At 44.3% G+C, this 17,288-nt stretch overlaps 1 protein-coding gene across 5 annotated transcripts; it reads left to right on the forward strand.

Moving 5' to 3' along the window:
- Positions 1–1,057: 1,057 nt before the first annotated feature.
- Positions 1,058–15,410, forward strand: RBM24 (RNA binding motif protein 24). Of its 5 annotated transcripts, none has more exons than XR_010829310.1 (6): positions 1,058–5,155; positions 5,694–5,817; positions 6,879–6,933; positions 7,091–7,205; positions 7,290–7,420; positions 13,294–13,435. XR_010829310.1 is itself a non-coding variant. In XM_066992107.1 (5 exons), the coding sequence occupies exons 1-4, from the start codon at positions 4,364–4,366 to the stop codon at positions 7,164–7,166; spliced, it is 1,047 nt and encodes a 348-aa protein (XP_066848208.1). In that variant the 5' UTR covers positions 1,058–4,363; the 3' UTR covers positions 7,167–7,205; positions 13,294–13,431. The 5 variants fall into 5 exon arrangements, 3 of the variants coding, with proteins under 3 accessions (XP_066848208.1, XP_066848207.1, XP_013045764.1); XR_010829309.1 differs by having other exon boundaries at positions 7,290–7,404; positions 13,294–13,433; XM_066992107.1 differs by lacking the exon at positions 7,290–7,420 and having other exon boundaries at positions 13,294–13,431.
- Positions 15,411–17,288: the final 1,878 nt, after the last annotated feature.

The following is a 17,288-nucleotide window of genomic DNA, read 5'->3' on the forward strand; positions in this document are numbered from 1 at the left end:
GTTAGAGGAAAGAATGTTCTGGAGTATTGTATTTATTTCTGAATTTTACTGGAATTGCCATCCTAAATTGAGGATGCTAATACAGTAGTAAAATGGCTATAGTAGAGCTTAACAGGATACATTTTGATCTGTTAATGGCCAGGGTTAACACCTCTCCTAGTTTTAGAAAAGAGAATGTGTTAGCCTGACAGAGTCGGAAAAAAACCTGCTTTGGATCACAGCAGTAATAATTCTTGTGTTAAGGCTAAGGTTAGTGTTCATTTTAGGGGCAAGCTAAGGTTTGAGGGAGAACTGGATGGAGAATTATGACCATCTTAATCCTTTATGAAATATCAAACAAGAAGGGGGATGGTACTAGTAAAATTGGACACTTTTAAATTAAACTGTGGCTAGATTGAAGATTGGGATTAAGGTGTGTGAGAAATGAGTTTACAGAACTGTCATTCTACAACCACTGGGTTGCAAAGGCTGTGGTCCTGTTGGTAGTTTCAGTTTAAGGTTAGAAAAAGGAAAAGCAAGGACTGCTGATATTGTATATGAATCCTGCAGGAGCCACTGATATAGGATGAGGCTAGTCCACAGGAAAATCTAATGGGCAACAGCTTGGTCTTGGATGGTTGTGCTGACTCTCCTGAGTCAAGGCTAGTGTTAGGATTGAGAGTCGACAGAGCAGGTGTTGGAGCACTGAGTTTATTTCAGAATTCTGTGGGAACTATAAACTAAGTTGATTGTTGTTCTTGAAAGGAAGAGGTTATATGGAATGGGTGATAGCTACTTTCTAGGACACAAGCAGTTGAAGATCTGTTGTCATTTCTTCTGTCTGCAAGAGCCACCAAAAGCTAACCCTGACCAAACCCTTAGTGTCCTGTCTGCCACAAAAATATCTTAAACTCATTACAGCACCACTCTTCGTATTGATGCTGATTAGCTTATTAACACCTGTTGCCCAGAACCCTAATACCCAAAATTATGGTCAGGCCCATCACTTCTGCCCAGACAAGAGTGCCCATACCCTAATCACTCCTGAAAGTATTTGTGCCCTTCCACACACCCTGACTCTTCCAAGGGACAGCCAGAAAGCCATCCCCAGTTCTCCTTAACCCTAACCGAGCTCTGATCAACAGCCCCTGTTGGTATTCATCCTTGTGAACTCTGCGCAGGATTAAGCTAGGTAACAGAATCAAGAATGGAGGAGAATTACAGCTACTGTGCAGAAAAGCAGAGGCTTGAGGAGCTAGGTTTACTGTTGGCTGGGAGACAGCTCCTGCAAAGGCTGTATGGGTCTAGAAAAGGATCGCTGCACTCTAGGTAAACAGACCAAGGATGAGAATAGGAAAATGAGGATAATTAGCCTAGGATTTAAGGTATGATCAGGAAGAAAGAAGAGATTCAGCTATTAGGAAGATAGATGGAGTAGAAAAGACGATGGAGTAGAGAAAGCAGAAACAGTACTGGCTGTGAAAAAAATCAAGAAAGCTTTGCTTGACTAAATTTTAAAGTCATGATTAAAACAGGTGTGGGACACAACAGGCTGAAGATGTATTTTTTTTCTTGTGGAGTCTGTAGGTCTGCAGCAGTAGAGTTGTAGGGCAGTATAAGTCAATTGCCGTGGGGGCTACCCTTCTTTGTTGAAGGCTGTGGTTGGTTGGTTGGAATCACATCTGCGCCTTAGGAGAGAAGGACCAGAGAAGGCTTGTTCATTACAGGAACCTGTAAAGCTGCCAAAATTGTAAGAAGATTGGTGACATCTGAGGGAAATCAGCTGTGTTTTTTTCATTAAAACATGCTTCCTGGACCTCAAGTTAATGATGTAACTGCGGCTGTGTTTTGATTTGCAACATAAGGATTCAGGCTAGTGTAAGGTCTGCCTGATGAACCCTAGCTAAATGTAAGAAGTACACCCTTTATTGGGATATAGATATGAAAAGTTAAGTTTTGTTTCTGCATCCTGGAAGACAGACTGTTTTAGGTTGGGTCAGTCAAAACCACCAATCTTCCACTTAGGCTCAATTTTTTATTGGTCTGTGGATACAATTTGGAACTGGTGGGACTGATCAGCTCTATCTATTGCCGCAGGATCTATGGGCTAGAAGACTGGGAAGAGGACTACCACCAGCCTGGGTAGATGCATCACACTTAAAACTGTGGGCAGGGAAGAATTTCTTGAATGACTATGCTAGAGGTAGGCATAGGTTACTGAGTTTTACAGCAGGCAGCTGTGGGTTTGGAGAGGGAACTTGGACACGGGGGATGGGAAGAGGACTTAGCTGTCAATGTGGGATCCAAGATTAAAGATATTAAGGCAGTTCAGATGTTCTGTTTATCCCTGGAATCCATAAAGTCTGCAGGTCTCGTATGAGCATCTTACCATTGACAGTATGAAGTCATTCATAAATTACGGTAAACAAACTGTATTTGTTACTGGATTCCAGGGGCAAGTTAATCTGAGAATTGATTTCTGAAAGCCACTCTATTGGACAAGATATGATGATGTGTTTTGTGCCAGAAGGAAACTTTGTGGCTGAAGATCTGCTAGCATTAGGTGACTGTAGAAGGCAGATGATATTTGGTAAACGGCTGATGTAGTTAGCCATAAGAGATCAAGCTATGGCAAGTGAGGATTGCTGGGCAAGAGAATAAAAATGTGTTTGGGATGAAAGAGGCAAATTCCTCTATACAGCTGCAATGCAGTTCTGGGATAGCCAAGAGTTGCTTTTCTGGCCTAAATGCAGGAGTTTGTGTAATGACTGCAAAACGAGGTTTATTCACCTTTCCTGCAGACACCACAAGACAAGCAGGAGTGCTGGGCACAGAAAGGAACAGGGAATGTGATGGGCTGTGCTTGGTTTTAGGCAAAGTTCATCCTTTGGGCCCACAAGGGGCTGAGAAGTTAATTGTACTCGTAAGTGGTGTGTGCTGTAGTGCTCTGGGGAGTACGGACACCTTTAGTTGGGCTACTGTTTAAGTTCAGGTCACTGGGACAGAGTTTAAGGTTACGATTAGCCCTCGGAGCAGAAGTGGCTAGAGTGTCAGGTTTAACACAATGTTCCAGACCAATATGAGAACTATGCTGGGAGAAGTTTTTGGGCAGAGTTAGCTGGCCTAACTGGATTCAGGCCAAGGTTAAGGGCTTGGCATTGCAGGAACCGAAAAGCAACATTTACATCTGGACCACAGAACCACAGAATGGTTAGGGTTGGAAGGGACCTCTGGAGGTCATCTGGTCCAAGACCTCTGCTCAAGCAGGGCCACCCAGAGCAGGTTGCCCAGGACAATGTCCAGGCATCTTTTGAAGATCTCCGAGAAGGGAGACCCCACAGCCTCTCTGGGCAACCTGTGCCAGCGCTCCATCACTCACACAGCACAGAAGTGCTGCCTGGTGTTTAGACAGAACCTCCTGTGCTCCATTTTGTGCCCCTGGCCTCTTGTCCTGGCACCGAGTATCACTGAAAAGAGCCTGGCTGTGTCTTCATTGCATCCTCCCATCGGGTATTTATGCACATTGATAAATTCCCTCTGAGCCTCCTCATTTTGAGGCTGAAACATCCCAGCTCTTTCAGCCTTTTATATCTCAAGATCCTGCTAGCGTTGCTAGGCTTGAATCTCAGTTAGTGTTAACATACTAACCCCAATGATTTAATCTGGATAATCTGAAGGCTCAGGTAGGGTCTGGGGCTAGTTTTAGTGACAGCATGGCCTAGGTATTGTACAGGCCTTAGAACTAGGACAAAGGCTGCTGAAAAAAATCAGATGGGCCAAGGTTAGAAATGGGGCAAGCAGGGCCCGAGTCTAGGGGTAAGTGTTGTCATTGTGGTTAAGGTTTGGTACTGGAGGGGCTGAAAAGTTTTGTCAAAGCCCCTTCTGCAAACTGGTGCACTCTTTTTTACAAGGGACTCCACAGGAAAAAGTCCAACAGCCAGAAGCACTAGGAGAAGGAGGAAAAAGAGACACGAGCACTTATCAAGACTCTGTGACCACAAGGGAATGGCCCAGAAGCCTATACACATGTACACATCTGTTTTCTCCAATCCTTAACCTTCCTCCCATCCTTCCTGCCTCCCTGTGAGCCTCCCTCCCCCCCAGCTCCCACAGTCCTCCATGTCACACAGGCCTCCTCTCTTTTGTTCCTCTGTGCCCTTCCCAGTTTTTGTTCCTCTGTGTCCTTCCCAGCCGCTGCACAGGGCAGGGGCAGCCAGAGGAGGGAAAGACGAGGGGAGCAGCTTCACCAATTTCTCTCGCCCTGTGCCCGGAGCAACAAAGAGCGACCACCACCGCCCCAGCGCCCAAGCTTTGCCCCCCTGGGGGCACAGGGCCGAGGGGCTGGGGTCTCAGCCCTGCCTGCAGCTTGGGGTGCAACCACGCGATGCTCGCAGCGGTGACCCCCCCGGACCCCCCTCAGCCACCCGAGCCCGGGGCGAAGCCAAGCCGCGCTCGGGCGGCTCGCAGCCCCCCCTGGGGCGCCCCCTTCCCGGAGCAGCCCCTCGCCCGGGGGTCCCGGCGTGCGGGGGGCATCCAGCTGTTGCCGCCAGCTGTGTGCCAGCCCCGGGAGGGCCGGCCTGCCGCCGTCCCCGCCCCTGCGAGGAGGAGGAGGAGGAGGAGGAGGAGGAACCGAGAGTGCCCGACCCGGTGGCTTTTAGGGGGGGGAGGCCCCGCGCTGCCGTGCTGCTGTGCTGTGCGCTGCTCTGCCCTGCCAGCCGCTGCTCCTGCCGGCTCCCGGTGCCTCTCCTCCTCCTCCTCCTCTTCCTCCTCCTCCTCCTCCTCTTTTTCCTCCCGCTGCCGACCCCGGGAGCCCCGGAGGCTGCGGGACTGCGATCCGGAGGGAGGAGGAAGCTGCGAGAGGGACTGGCCCCGTAGCCGGGTGCCGGGGGGAGCCGGGAGGGCCGGGAGAGAGGGGGCCGACGAGCCGGGAGCAGGGGGCGCGGAGGAGAGGGGCTCACCGGCAAGCAGGGGGCTCGCCCCGGCGGCCACCCGTGGGTGCGGAGCGCGGCGCCCCGCGGGGCCGGGCGGAAGATGCACACGACGCAGAAGGACACCACTTACACCAAGATCTTCGTCGGGGGGCTGCCCTACCACACCACCGACTCCAGCCTGCGCAAGTACTTCGAGGTCTTCGGCGACATCGAGGAGGCGGTGGTCATCACCGACCGGCAGACCGGCAAGTCCCGGGGATACGGCTTTGTAAGTGCCGGGCTGCGGGGGGGCAACGGGGAGCGGGGCCACAGCTGCGGGGGGCTTTGCTTCCCCCTCCTCTGTTAGTTTTCTTCTTTTTTCTCTTCTTTCTCTCTCTCTTTCTCTCTCCCTCTCTCTTTCTCTCTCCCTCTCTCTTTCTCTCTCCCTCTCTCTTTCTCTCTCCCTCTCTTTCTCTCTTTCTCTCTTTTTTCTCTCTTTCTTTCTCTCTTTCTTCCTCCTTCTCTTTTTCTTTCATTTTCTTTCTTTTTCCCTCCCGGCCGAGGCGTGAAGCTTGGGGAATCTCCTGGCTCCTGGCTGCCCCGCCGGGGCGCCTGCTGCTCCCCGATACGGCCGCTCCGGGGGTTATCTGCCCGGCGGGCTGCCGCCAGCGGCGCCCGGCCCGTGCCCTCCACCCCTCAGCCCCTCAGCCCACTCCCCTAAGGGTGGCCGGGGGCTGCCGAGGGTTGGGGGCTGCCCCACTACCACCCACCGTGCACATAACCCACGCACCCACCCCTCCCCAGGTCACCATGGCTGACAGAGCCGCTGCAGAGAGAGCCTGCAAGGACCCCAACCCCATCATCGACGGCAGGAAAGCCAATGTCAACCTGGCGTACCTGGGCGCCAAGCCGAGGATAATGCAGCCAGGTGAGGATGTGGCCCCCCACGGCTTGTCTGTGTGCGCCTGAGGTTTCTGCAGGCAGTGAAGCTTTTAAAAGGTCGTGCCGTCCTGCATGTCCCTCGGGTGTGCTTTGGTTTCGGTTTTTGAAGGCAGCGTGTAGGCACTTTGCTGGCTATTCGCTACACAAGCCCTGTTTAAACGCCAAAAGCAATCAGGACTGACATATCTGAAGTTCTCCAGGAAGATTTCCACAGCTCGGACACTTCAGTGGTTATTCCCACTGCAGGGAATGTGGTGGCGCTGACCATTTACAGTATCGCTGCAGGGAACGATCGGCCTAGGGATGAATCGCTTCCAATGTGTGCGGTCTTATTAATACAAACAGTAACTTAAAGCAAAGTCCCGAGGCAGATGGGAGCTGTTAGGCAAAGTTTAAAATGAAACGGCTCTTCCTAAGCCCACATCTGAGCCAGTGTGATGTCCTGTCCAGTTCCCAAACTTCGCACCGAGAGAGCTGGGAACGCAGAGTGTGTGCACACTGTTGCTCTAAAGGAAGCTGCTCTGAATTCCTGCGTGCTTAGCCCGAGGAACACTCTTGTGAGTAATTTAGTGCCCACAAAGGAAAGGGGGGAGTTCATTATGCTTGGGCAGCATTTGAAGAAGAGAAATGAAGTTAGGATTTGACCCCCATGTTCAGTCGTCATGTGCAGAGAGGGCTCAAATTTGATTCTGTTGAAAGTACACAAATACTGTATCATCCTGTGGGGGCTGGCATTAAGGACCAGGCTGGAGCACAAAGTAAGAAGTTAATGAAAACTCTGTGCTCATTGTTTAGCCAAAGTCATTCTTCTGAACATCTCTATGAAAATGCACATCACTGTTTTAATTTCTGTATGCATGTGTGTGTTTGTGTGTATGGGTTGATATATTTTGCTTTCTAATCTGTGGTTCTACAGCCTTACAGGCATCGTCAGTGGAGGTTGTTGGTGAAGGCTGTTACTCTGTGTTTGTGTGCGTGTGCGTGTACAGCATAAACAAGTAGCAGAAGAACACTCATACAGAGAATGTGATGTGTTTTTGTTGGTAGGTTTTGCCTTTGGTGTTCAGCAGCTTCATCCAGCTCTTATACAGAGGCCTTTTGGGTAAGTCTGTTCAATGGGACCTCAAACAGGGGAGGAAAAATCTTTTTTTAAAAAAATAGAAAGAAAAAGTATGATCCTTGAAGGCCTCTTGCAGTAGCAGCCTTATAAACTCACCAGCAATACTGAAGCTCTCAGACTTGCAAACGTATGCCCGTAGATGTGCTCACCGTGTTGGTAATGTTCTGAATGCGGTAGCCGAGTCAAGTTGTGTGGGACGTGTCCCTTCCACCTAAGCAGTCCAGTCCCGTATGACCCTATGATAAAACAAGGAGGTATGACTTTATGCAAGATTGCTGTGCCCCGTTTCTCGTTTTTCAGCTTGACTCAATGTTATTTATCTCTTTCTAATCTGACAGGGATCGTTTACAGTTAAGATAACTGATCAGAAGGATATGATGATAAGAGGTGGAATAGTTCTGTTTGGAATTAAACTCTGTAACCAGTAGACTCAAACACAAACAAGCTAAAATGGTGATTAACGATGCATGTATGTTTTTTTCATATAGTCAATAGACCTCCGTGTGCTTTTTTATTTATTTATTACAGTAATGAAGTGGTGTTGATAGCTAAACTGTGTGCTTTTATTTACTTGAAAGAGCTGTAGTGAAAGTTTTTTGGGGGGGTCTTTTTAATTTTGTTTTTGTTGTTGAGGAGTGACTTTGCCATGGGGAGCAAAGGGCCTTTTTTTGTTTCCTTGCTTTCAAGCTGTAGCTTGTGACTTTTTTAACCTTATTTTGTAGTGAGTGCTAAATCGTGTGACTTCTTGATTTTTAAGTAAATCAACATATTGCTTGCATGTTCATAATTTTGGGGGTTTTGTTCTTGGGAGGGGTGTGGAGCTCCTTATTAACAATGTGCGTCCATTTGGGCTGTCTAATTGGAGATTTTTTTTTCTTCACTCTGACTTTAATAAATAGCATATTTCTCCTTTACTCGAATATACTATCCCTAAGTATTTCTAACTCTTGCTTCTTATAGGCATATAATTAGGAGGTGAGGTCTGCTTTAAACTTCCCATACAGTGTCACTTCACTAATGCACACTGGCTGAGAGGCACATCGCAAAATAATGCATTTTGCTAATTAATGAGTAAGCTAACAATAAAGTAGGGAAAATGCGTCACAAATGTATTTTGTTTATTTGACTAGAAAAGCTAGAATAGTGCACCTAGCTGTTACTAAGCAAGAACAGCTTCTCAGTTCATCTATAGGTAAAGTTCCTGTCCTCAAAACTGTAGGAAGAAGTTTTCCTGAATACTTTATGTACTCTTAAAAGAGAATGTTTGTTCTTCGGAGACACTTGGAGAGGTTGTGGAAAACTTTGTATTTTTTTTTTCTTCTTCTTCATCTTCCTATAATTTTCCTCTGCTGTATTTTGTTTGACTGCTTTGAAGCGTGAGGAACCAACAGTGTATATGCAGCGATCAGTTTATGATGCCTGCACTAAGGTAGGCAGGAGGTGGAGTGTGCTGTCTGCAGAGCTGCTCAAGCACTGGTGCTCAGAAGACCCAGTGGACTGCCCGGGGATCAGCCGTGGAGAGGCTATTTTCTGAGCACAGCAAAAAGAAGGAGACCCTGTGCACTCCCTTGCTTCAAGGGCTGTGCAAATATAGGGCTCCTTCTTGCTTTACTTACCCTGAGCCTTTAAGGTCACTTAAATCTTGTTCAGGTCAGGGAAATTCTTCCAGCACGCTGAATAAGGTTTTATTTCTAATGCAATGTATATAAATCTGAAGAAAAGGAACATTAGTCCCATGGTAGTGTGTATATCAAATTGGTCATTTTTAATTCTTGGGTTCTGCCATTCTTTTGCTATGTGCAAACAAAGGAGATTATTAACCCTGCTTCCCCCTCAAAATTTCCAGTAACCTGTGTCTTTTCTAAAGAATACAGTTTGGATTAGGAAGAACAGCATTTGTTAGGATGAATTAACACCTTCATTCTATTTTTTCCTTGAGAATAAAGTGGGGTTGTTTCGGTGCTTACTTTCATCTATTTCATCTAAGAGTTCACTCGTAGAGGATGTTGCATGGATTGCACTGAAATATGTAGTCACCTTAAAGCCTTTCTTCTTCCTGTGCAGTTGCACTTTGAAAAAGTACACTTTACTAATACGCTGTGTTAAACAGGTTGTAGTGATGAATCACTACCAACACTCTGCTAATCCATACATAAAAGCACCAAACATTTTGTTTTTATTTTTTTCCTACCAGAGTGCAAGTTAGTGAGGTGCAGCCATGCTCTGGCATGGTCAGCAGTGTTTTGTTACGATTTCCTACCTACCAAGCAAGAAACTGAAGATAATTGGATTATGTTACATTATTTTACTGAGAAGATACAGTAAGGACAATATTCTGAATTAAGTACAACATTATTGAGGTGGAGGGAGCCAGCAACTAGATTAGCTTCAATGCACGAAGCATTTAAATTCTGGGAATTCTTCTTTATTCAGTACTGCAGAGACCAACTCATCCACCAATTAACATTTCACCCTGCTCTTTAAATTCAGCATCTATCTTATTGTTGGTGTGTTTCCTAGGAAGCTGTTTGATCACAGGACTGGTTATCTATACAGCTCTGTTTTCAGGATTGTTTATTAAAATACTATCTCTGAATTCAATAGGAATTTATGGAGGGGGAGGATGACTTTGCCTCCTAAAATAGTTTTTCTCATTTTGCTTTTGTAATTTTTACTTTAACATTGATGGAAAAATACAAGGTTATGCAGAGGCACTGGTGCAGGTGATGACTTGTCCTGTTGGAAATTTTTTTCCCCTCTTTTTATTGTCTAAAACGTGTATCTCACTCAAAATGAGAACATTCTCTTAGTTTTTAGTTCAGACCCAAGTTAAATCCCAAGTTAATAAATTTATTATCAAATGGTTAGCTGATACTACCTGCCTTCTATGAATTAGGCAATTCAGCCTTCCTTAAGAGAGAAGGAAATGCCTTCTCTTGAGTTTGTGATCAAAAGATCTGTATAATATTAGACTACTGATAATCTGGAGCTAGGGAATGAAGCCACAACAGTCAAAAGTTAACCTGCAGAATGCTAAATGTCCTCTTACTGTTACCAGACACAAATTTAAAAGGAAGGATGTCAAGGGTCTTGTATCTCTTGATGCTTCTGTATCCTATTCCTGCACTCAGGAAACCTGTTCATTGACTAAAATCTACTCTCTATGCTTACAAAACCTGATGATGGTCCAGAGCAAAACATTTCTGTCCAAGTTAAATACTTTTTTTTTCTTTCTCAAGAATGTAATGTTGAGAGTCACTTATGTGTTACTACCGATGAATTTCTGTATGACACAGCTTTCTGCATTAGTCTAGAAAGTCCTTTCTTTCCTTTGAAACAATTAGCTGTCATTTTATTATCACTTACAGGATTGTATTCGGAGGTCTTAGTAAAACACAAACCTGTTAAAACAACAATGAAAGTCTTAAGGCATGTGGCAGGAGCGTATGCCATTTCATTTTGAATATCCCAAAGCTACAGTTACTGCTAAAGTTAAATGTGGCTTTCCTTTGCTTTTAGTGCAAAAGCTTAAAACAACAAATATATGTTGCAAAATAAAAACTACAGCCAGGAAAGAATGCTTAAACCACATACAATTCTCACACACTTAATTTCAAGAACAAAGCAGCAGCTTTTATTTAAAATTAATGAGTCTAAGGATATCCAGCCTAATTGGAAATTGCTTTTTCAACTTTTGACCTGGCAGAGCATTAAAAGCAGTGAGGTTCTGAATGGCTGAGGTCTACATGTGCTGGCCTCTGCAGAAGGTAGAAATTTACTTTGGCCATATAAAGCCGTTTTACTCGACTCAAAACAGTTGCAGCATGACAGATGATCAAAAATAGCCCCACTGCAGCTTACGCTGTCAATCACCATGTGTGAAATGGCATGGTGGTGAGGAGCCTGCACAGGGTTTATGTTTATTGTAGGGTAAGACGTGGCAAACAGATAATGTTTCATAACTTCAACACCTGTTATTTTCTTGGCTTAATAAAACAAGTCACAAGAGTTTAAGTGGGAGCACATGTATCTTTCCGTCTTGTTCAAGGATACGGTAGAGTGTCCTAATGTCCTAAGAAAATCTTAGTAACATCAATTCGAGACAACACAAGCACCTAGATAAGCTCTCTTATTGTATCCCTTCTGTTGGAATTATTCTGTCTCATCAATGCCGTATGTAACAAGTACTGTGATGTGATGTTAAATGGACTCTTACATGATGCAGAAAAGGCTCTCACTGACTTAAAATTTGTTCTTGTTCCTCTTTACTTAATACTTAAGAAACATGGTGTTTTATTTGTTAGGATTGTGCTTGGCTGGTGACCAATGCAAAATGCTTGTTTTTGCTCATCCATTTCGGATGGAGAGCTCAGGTAATGATGTATATTTAAATGCACAGAGCCAGCTTAAGTATGCTTCAAATGCACTTCTGGCTAATCACTTCATAAATGAGGTGAGTTTTAAAAACCCAACTTACTGTTTTGTTTTATGTTTTCTTTCCCTCCCCACCCCCTATTTGTCACTCTCATTTTTTTCATTTCTCCCTTCACACAGTAGGACATGAATTCCGTTGACATGTTGGGTTTTTATGATTGTGGTGTTCATGTTGTGGTGTCATGTTCTGAAACACGGCAACTGCAAACTCCTCTCTGCTAGCGCTCTTATTCACTCCACTGAGCTCTTTTTCTCCTAAAAAGAAAACGGGGCTGTTCCGAAGTCTGGTTATCACGTATTTTTAACTGTGGTTTGCTGCGAATCTAGTTGTCAGTGTCCCTTCTGATGGAAATGTTTCCTTGTTGACCATTTAAGTAGTTCTTGAAGTTAATTTAAAAATTAAACAAACAAAAACCTTTCAATTAAAACTTGCATTTGGAGGACAGATTGTACCATTGCAATTTGCATCTGTGCTTACAGTGCACTAAAAGTTTTATGCAGTCTTTCGAGTTCTGTGTAAAGGTAAATAAAAAAAAAATTCAGTATCAAATAGCAGTAAATTTGCACAAGCAGTTTTTCATGGACTTATAAAGATTCACTCTCTGGCACTGAGTTCCATGCATGAAGGACTTCCCTGTGGAAATTCAGATGTGAGACAGGACTATGAATGTAAAATGAAAATTATGTTAGATGTGTTATTTCTAAAAATTGTATTATATGATAATACACGACTATGAGATGAATTTATATGTATTCTTGTATGCTAAAACAATGATATGACCAGTTTTCAAAACTGAAGGGCTAAGTAAACAAGCCAAGGAAGCAAGTTTTGTGACTTGGAGAAGACGGGAAAGTGTGTGTACTGATCTGTTCAGAATGGTTATTGCTTAAGCCATAAATCTGTGTTTTTGTTTTTGTTTTTGCTTTTGTTAAGCACCAGATCTATTTAGACTTAATCCTATGCCCACCTCCCAAAAAACTCTATGCTGTATGTCTTGCATAGAAATAAACAAGCTGGCACAAAACAGAACATCAGTGGCCTGATAATCAAACAGGTTTGACCCTTGTGTCCTTATGAACTTTATAGAAGTGTGATGCACATGTACTTAGGAGTCACTGTTATGGATTTTAATAGCATCTATGTAGCTTCCCCTCAATGGCCTCTTGTGACGGAGTGAGCTGCACTATAGTTCGTTTGGAAAGTGTGATTCTTGCTGTGTTTACCACACTTGTGAACTTTATTTAAACTCCTTTGTCGCCTGTGTTGTTTTTTTTTTTCTTATTTTTAATAAGGGTGACTGAGGTTGCAGAGAAATTAATGTGTGCTGAGTCTGCATAGCAACTTAAGTAGGGTTGCCACAATACACTTGTCTTTCCTGCCCCCCCGAGAAGACTTTACATAAAATCAGGGTTAAACCGTTTTGTTGCCTTATTGGCTATTGTCAAACTCATTACGGTGACGCTGTCAAACTGCTCAGTTACTAATAATAAGAGTACTCACAGGAAATAATTTCACTAAGAGTCAAGTAGTTCAGTGAGGAGCAGCATAAAAAAAAAAACACGCTTGTAGGTGTTTTGAAAAACATACTGCAATCAAGCTTACTCCTTTAGAGTTGCCTTAAAAGTGACATCAGCAATCCTGGTCCTTCTAAAGGTTTTAATAGCATTACTTGTATTATCCTCAAGCGACATTAAACACTCCTGTTTGTCAGCTAGAATGCTGTGCTTTGGAGCAACACACCTCTTTGGGCCAGCGATCAGATAATTGGTCCGTTCAGCCCTGTTATTGTGGCAACCCTATGCACATAACAACAACTAAATTGAGTTTGTTTTAGTTCGGAGTATGGATGTGACGCTTAGGCGCTGACTCGCCTACCACCTCTGACTCCCTCTCCCATCTTTCAACAGGATCCCTGCTCACTATGTCTATCCACAGGCTTTTGTGCAGCCCGGAGTGGTAATTCCCCACGTGCAGCCCGCAGCAGCCGCTGCTTCCACTACACCCTACATCGACTACACCGGAGCTGCGTACGCCCAGTACTCGGCCGCCGCGGCCGCCTATGAGCAGTACCCGTACGCCGCCTCGCCAGCTGCCGCCGGGTACGTGGCGGCGGGGGGCTACGGCTATGCGGTGCAGCAGCCCATCACCGCAGCAGCACCGGGGACGGCCGCTGCGGCCGCTGCGGCTTTTGGCCAGTACCAACCCCAACAGCTGCAGGCAGACCGTATGCAATAGCAGATGGACTCCTGAAGGAAGCTCGCTCTTTCTCTTCCTCTTTTCGGCCTTCCAGTATAAGTAGTTGTTCAGAGACAATTGATGTTAACTAAGGAGCTTTAAGGAAAGCGATGCTATTGCGAAACTAAAGAATTTTGTTCCACTGTCTTCATACAGTATGCATCCAAATCATGTTGTTAGAGGGGAGGGGTAGCGTGGCATGTCTAGTTTCAAGTAGCAATCCCGAAGAAAATGGCAAAAAAAAAATACTGTACTGTCATGAAAGAGTGGCAGAGTAGCAATGGGACTTCGTATTTTAAAACAAACAAACAAAGAAACGAGAACCAAAAAAGCAAAGGTGTATTTTTTACAGTATCAGGGAAGCAAAACTGCCTTTTATAAGTGAGAATATGGTACTCAAAAAGTTTGAACCAGGGGAAAAAACTGAGTCAGCAATATGTAACCTTTATCCATTTTAAGAGGAAACAAGCTTAAAGCACTGATCGTCCTTTGTAGCTTTCAGAAGCTGTCTTCGTGAGATAGCATCTTCCCACTGTTTCACTAATGGGCATCGAACAATCCGAGGAAGATGGCCTGCTAGTAAGATGGCGGACAGGCACCAAAGTTATTTTCTTATCTGTCCTCTGGATGAGTGGAACTATGGAGCAAGTGATGTGGAAGTAAGGGGTGCAACAGCTGTAGAGACAATCAATAACACAGACAGTTCTGGACAGAACACATCACTCGTGCTCATGTGATGAGCTTGTCACATCCTAATCCCTCGCCCCATCCTGTTTCACTTTTGGGAAACTTTAACTGCTGGTGTCAGCTATTCTGATTCTAAAATAGGATCAGCCCTTTACTACAACAGCCTTCTCTTTCTATTTATTGCATCTGTTCGTAACTTGTGAATAAAGGCAGGATGAAGCTTAATGAATTAAAACCTTTAAGAACTGTTTTAAGGGAATTTTCTTTTCTGAAACCATTTGTACAATTTTAATATCTATTTCAGGATTATATTTAAAATATTTATTAGTGAACATACAGTACACAAGGCAACTTTTGTTATCAAGACTGCAGTTCTTGAAGGGTTAATGGTATGTGATTTATACTGTGCCTTAATTGTTATGCTATTTAAAAAGAAATATTTATTTTGAAAGTTTTACTATGCTGCGCTCTAAAGAAAGCAACTTTAGATGTGACACTGTAAAATTATGTATTCATCTCATGGCATAAATTATTTAGTAGGGTTAGATGTAGCATATTAAATATTAACCTAATTAACTAAGGATTTTGACTTGGATTTATTTAAATTCAGTAAGTGCACTGTATGAGGGTACTCTTAAATTAACACTTTTTTAGGTTTTTACATAAAATATTGCTAGTTCATTCTTTTTCCCTCTGATAGATGTCCATGTAGACCTCTCAAATACATTAGCGCAGTTTTCTCACTCATCTGTATGTAGACTGACTATTTTTCCCTTTGCTAGGAAATGCTGCTTTACATTGTCCTGTGAAACTACAATACTTGCAATTTTTATTCTTGACCGAAATGGAATTTAGTATTTTACACTGTATTGGATTTTTTTATACTTGAACAATTTCATACAAGGGAAGACAGGATAGCATTTTTATGGACTTTATCCAATGTCACTGGATTTATTTTAAGTATTCTGAATACTAGCCAGTGTTATAATGTAGACATGACTCTCCTGTGCATATTATTTATTCAGTATGTATATTGCTTTAAAACATTTCAGATCTTTTAATCTATTCACTCGTATTAAAAACAATAAAAAAAATTGTCGCATCCTGTCTGTTGAAGTTTTTTGCTTAAGTTGTCTTAGATCTTGTCCAGCTAAAATTAGGGGGGCAACCTTTTATGTAATTTTCCTGGTGCATGGAGGAAACATATGCAATGACTTTAAATGCAAAGATAGATGTAAACTGTACTAAACGGAGGAAATTCTACAGAGAACATCCACCCTAAGAGTCATCATAAAGTAATCGAGAGTGCAGGGGACTTTAGGAGGTCATCTAATCCAGCTCAGGTTGCTTATACCTTTGTCCAGCTGGGTCTTAAAATCCTCCAGGCAGACAGCACAACCCCTCTGGGTGATCTGTTCCGCTGCCTATTTGTCCACATGGTATCATTTTTTTTTCCTTATATCTAGCCCAAGCCTCCCGTGTTCGTTTATGATCTTCGCTGCTCATTCTTTGGCAGAGAGCCCAGCCCTATCTTCTCAGCAACCTCCTCTCTAGGAACTGGAAAGTTGCTGTTCTCTTCTGTAGGCTGAACAAGCCCCCTTGCCTGAGCCTCTAAGTCTCATGCTTCAGCCCCAAGCCATCTTGTAGGCCCTCCGATGGATTAATTCAGGTTTATCAACTGCTTTCATGCACTGGGAGACTCCAGACTGGATTCATTCTGCCAGATGTGGTCTAGTGAGTGCTGAGTGAAAGGGAATTATCAATTCACTTGATCTACCACCTGTGCTTCTCTTGATACAGTCTAGCGTCCTTTCGCTACTGCCAGGGTTTGCACTGACAGGGTTCAGCCCACCCCGAGGCCTCCCGTGTGTTTCAGCAGAGCTGTTGCCAAGCCAGTCAAGCCCCAGCCTACACAGGGGGCCAGTCACTCCAAGATGGAGGATGCTGCATTTGTCCCCACAGAATTTCATGAGGGTCCTGTTGGCCCTGTCCTCCAGCAAGTGTGAATCCCTCTGAGTGGCAGGCCTGGTCTTGAGCATACCAACTTATGCCATCCATTTAGTATCATCAGTCCACAGCCTGATAATACTGCATCCCGTCTCTTACTCCAGGTCACTGATAAAGATATCAGGGAGGACAGACCCCTGAGGAATTCAGTTTGTAACCAGCTTCCAGACAGAGTGTGAGCCCATTTAAATAACACCCCGGTCAGGATTTTCCCATTTAGGCTGCAACACCCAGAAATGAGTGTGAGGATTCTGTGCAATATTGCACTAAAAGCCTTGTTAAACTCAAGGTAGACAACAACCTCTGCTTTCCCCTCATCCACAGATGAAGTCAATTCATCACAGGAGGTAATCAGGTTCATCTGGCATGATTTACACTTGAAAATCTGTGCTGGCTCTTCCCAGACACCGCTGTCTCTTTCATGTGCTCAGAAATGACTTCTAAGATGTTTGCACCACGATTGTCCCAGAGACTGGCTGTCTGCAGTTCCCTGTATCGTCCTTCTTGCCCTCTCTGGAGATGGGTGCATCATTTGCCTTTCTCCTGTAATGGAAAACCTCTCCTGATCTCCATATCCTTTCAAAGATGATAGTAAGCAGCCTCACAGGGACAGGAGCCAGCTTTCTTAGTACCCTTGGCTGCAGCCCATCTGGGAGGTGAGCAGAAAACCCTTAATAAATGCTCTTTTATACTCTCTTCTGCCATTTCCCCTTCCTGATCTTCACCATAGAAGTTCTGTCTACAGGACATGGTATCAAGTAGTAATTAAAAGCAGATGTCTCTCTGACTGGAAGATGGAGGGCACAGACGGCTCAGGAAAATGTGTGGCATGTTAACCTATTATTTGATCTAGGATAAAGAACATCTTCATCCTACATGGATACACCCCTGCCAGTGTCCTGGGACCCTCCCCTGCTTCCACATGGAGGTGACAGACACCCCAGGGTGTGGTGTGATGGGGAATGCTCTCTGC

Source organism: Anser cygnoides, chromosome 2 (assembly GCF_040182565.1).
Source record: "Anser cygnoides isolate HZ-2024a breed goose chromosome 2, Taihu_goose_T2T_genome, whole genome shotgun sequence".
Lineage (NCBI taxonomy): Eukaryota > Metazoa > Chordata > Aves > Anseriformes > Anatidae > Anser > Anser cygnoides.

Bases quoted from the DNA above. Each gene is read 5' to 3' on its own strand.
- RBM24 (XM_066992106.1), top strand. From the start codon at position 4,364: ATGCTCGCAGCGGTGACCCCCCCGGACCCCCCTCAGCCACCCGAGCCC. The intron at 5,156-5,693 runs GCAAGTCCCGGG...ACCCCTCCCCAG, and splicing joins CATCACCGACCGGCAGACCG to GTCACCATGGCTGACAGAGC. The intron at 5,818-6,878 runs GTGAGGATGTGG...TTTTGTTGGTAG, and splicing joins GCCGAGGATAATGCAGCCAG to GTTTTGCCTTTGGTGTTCAG.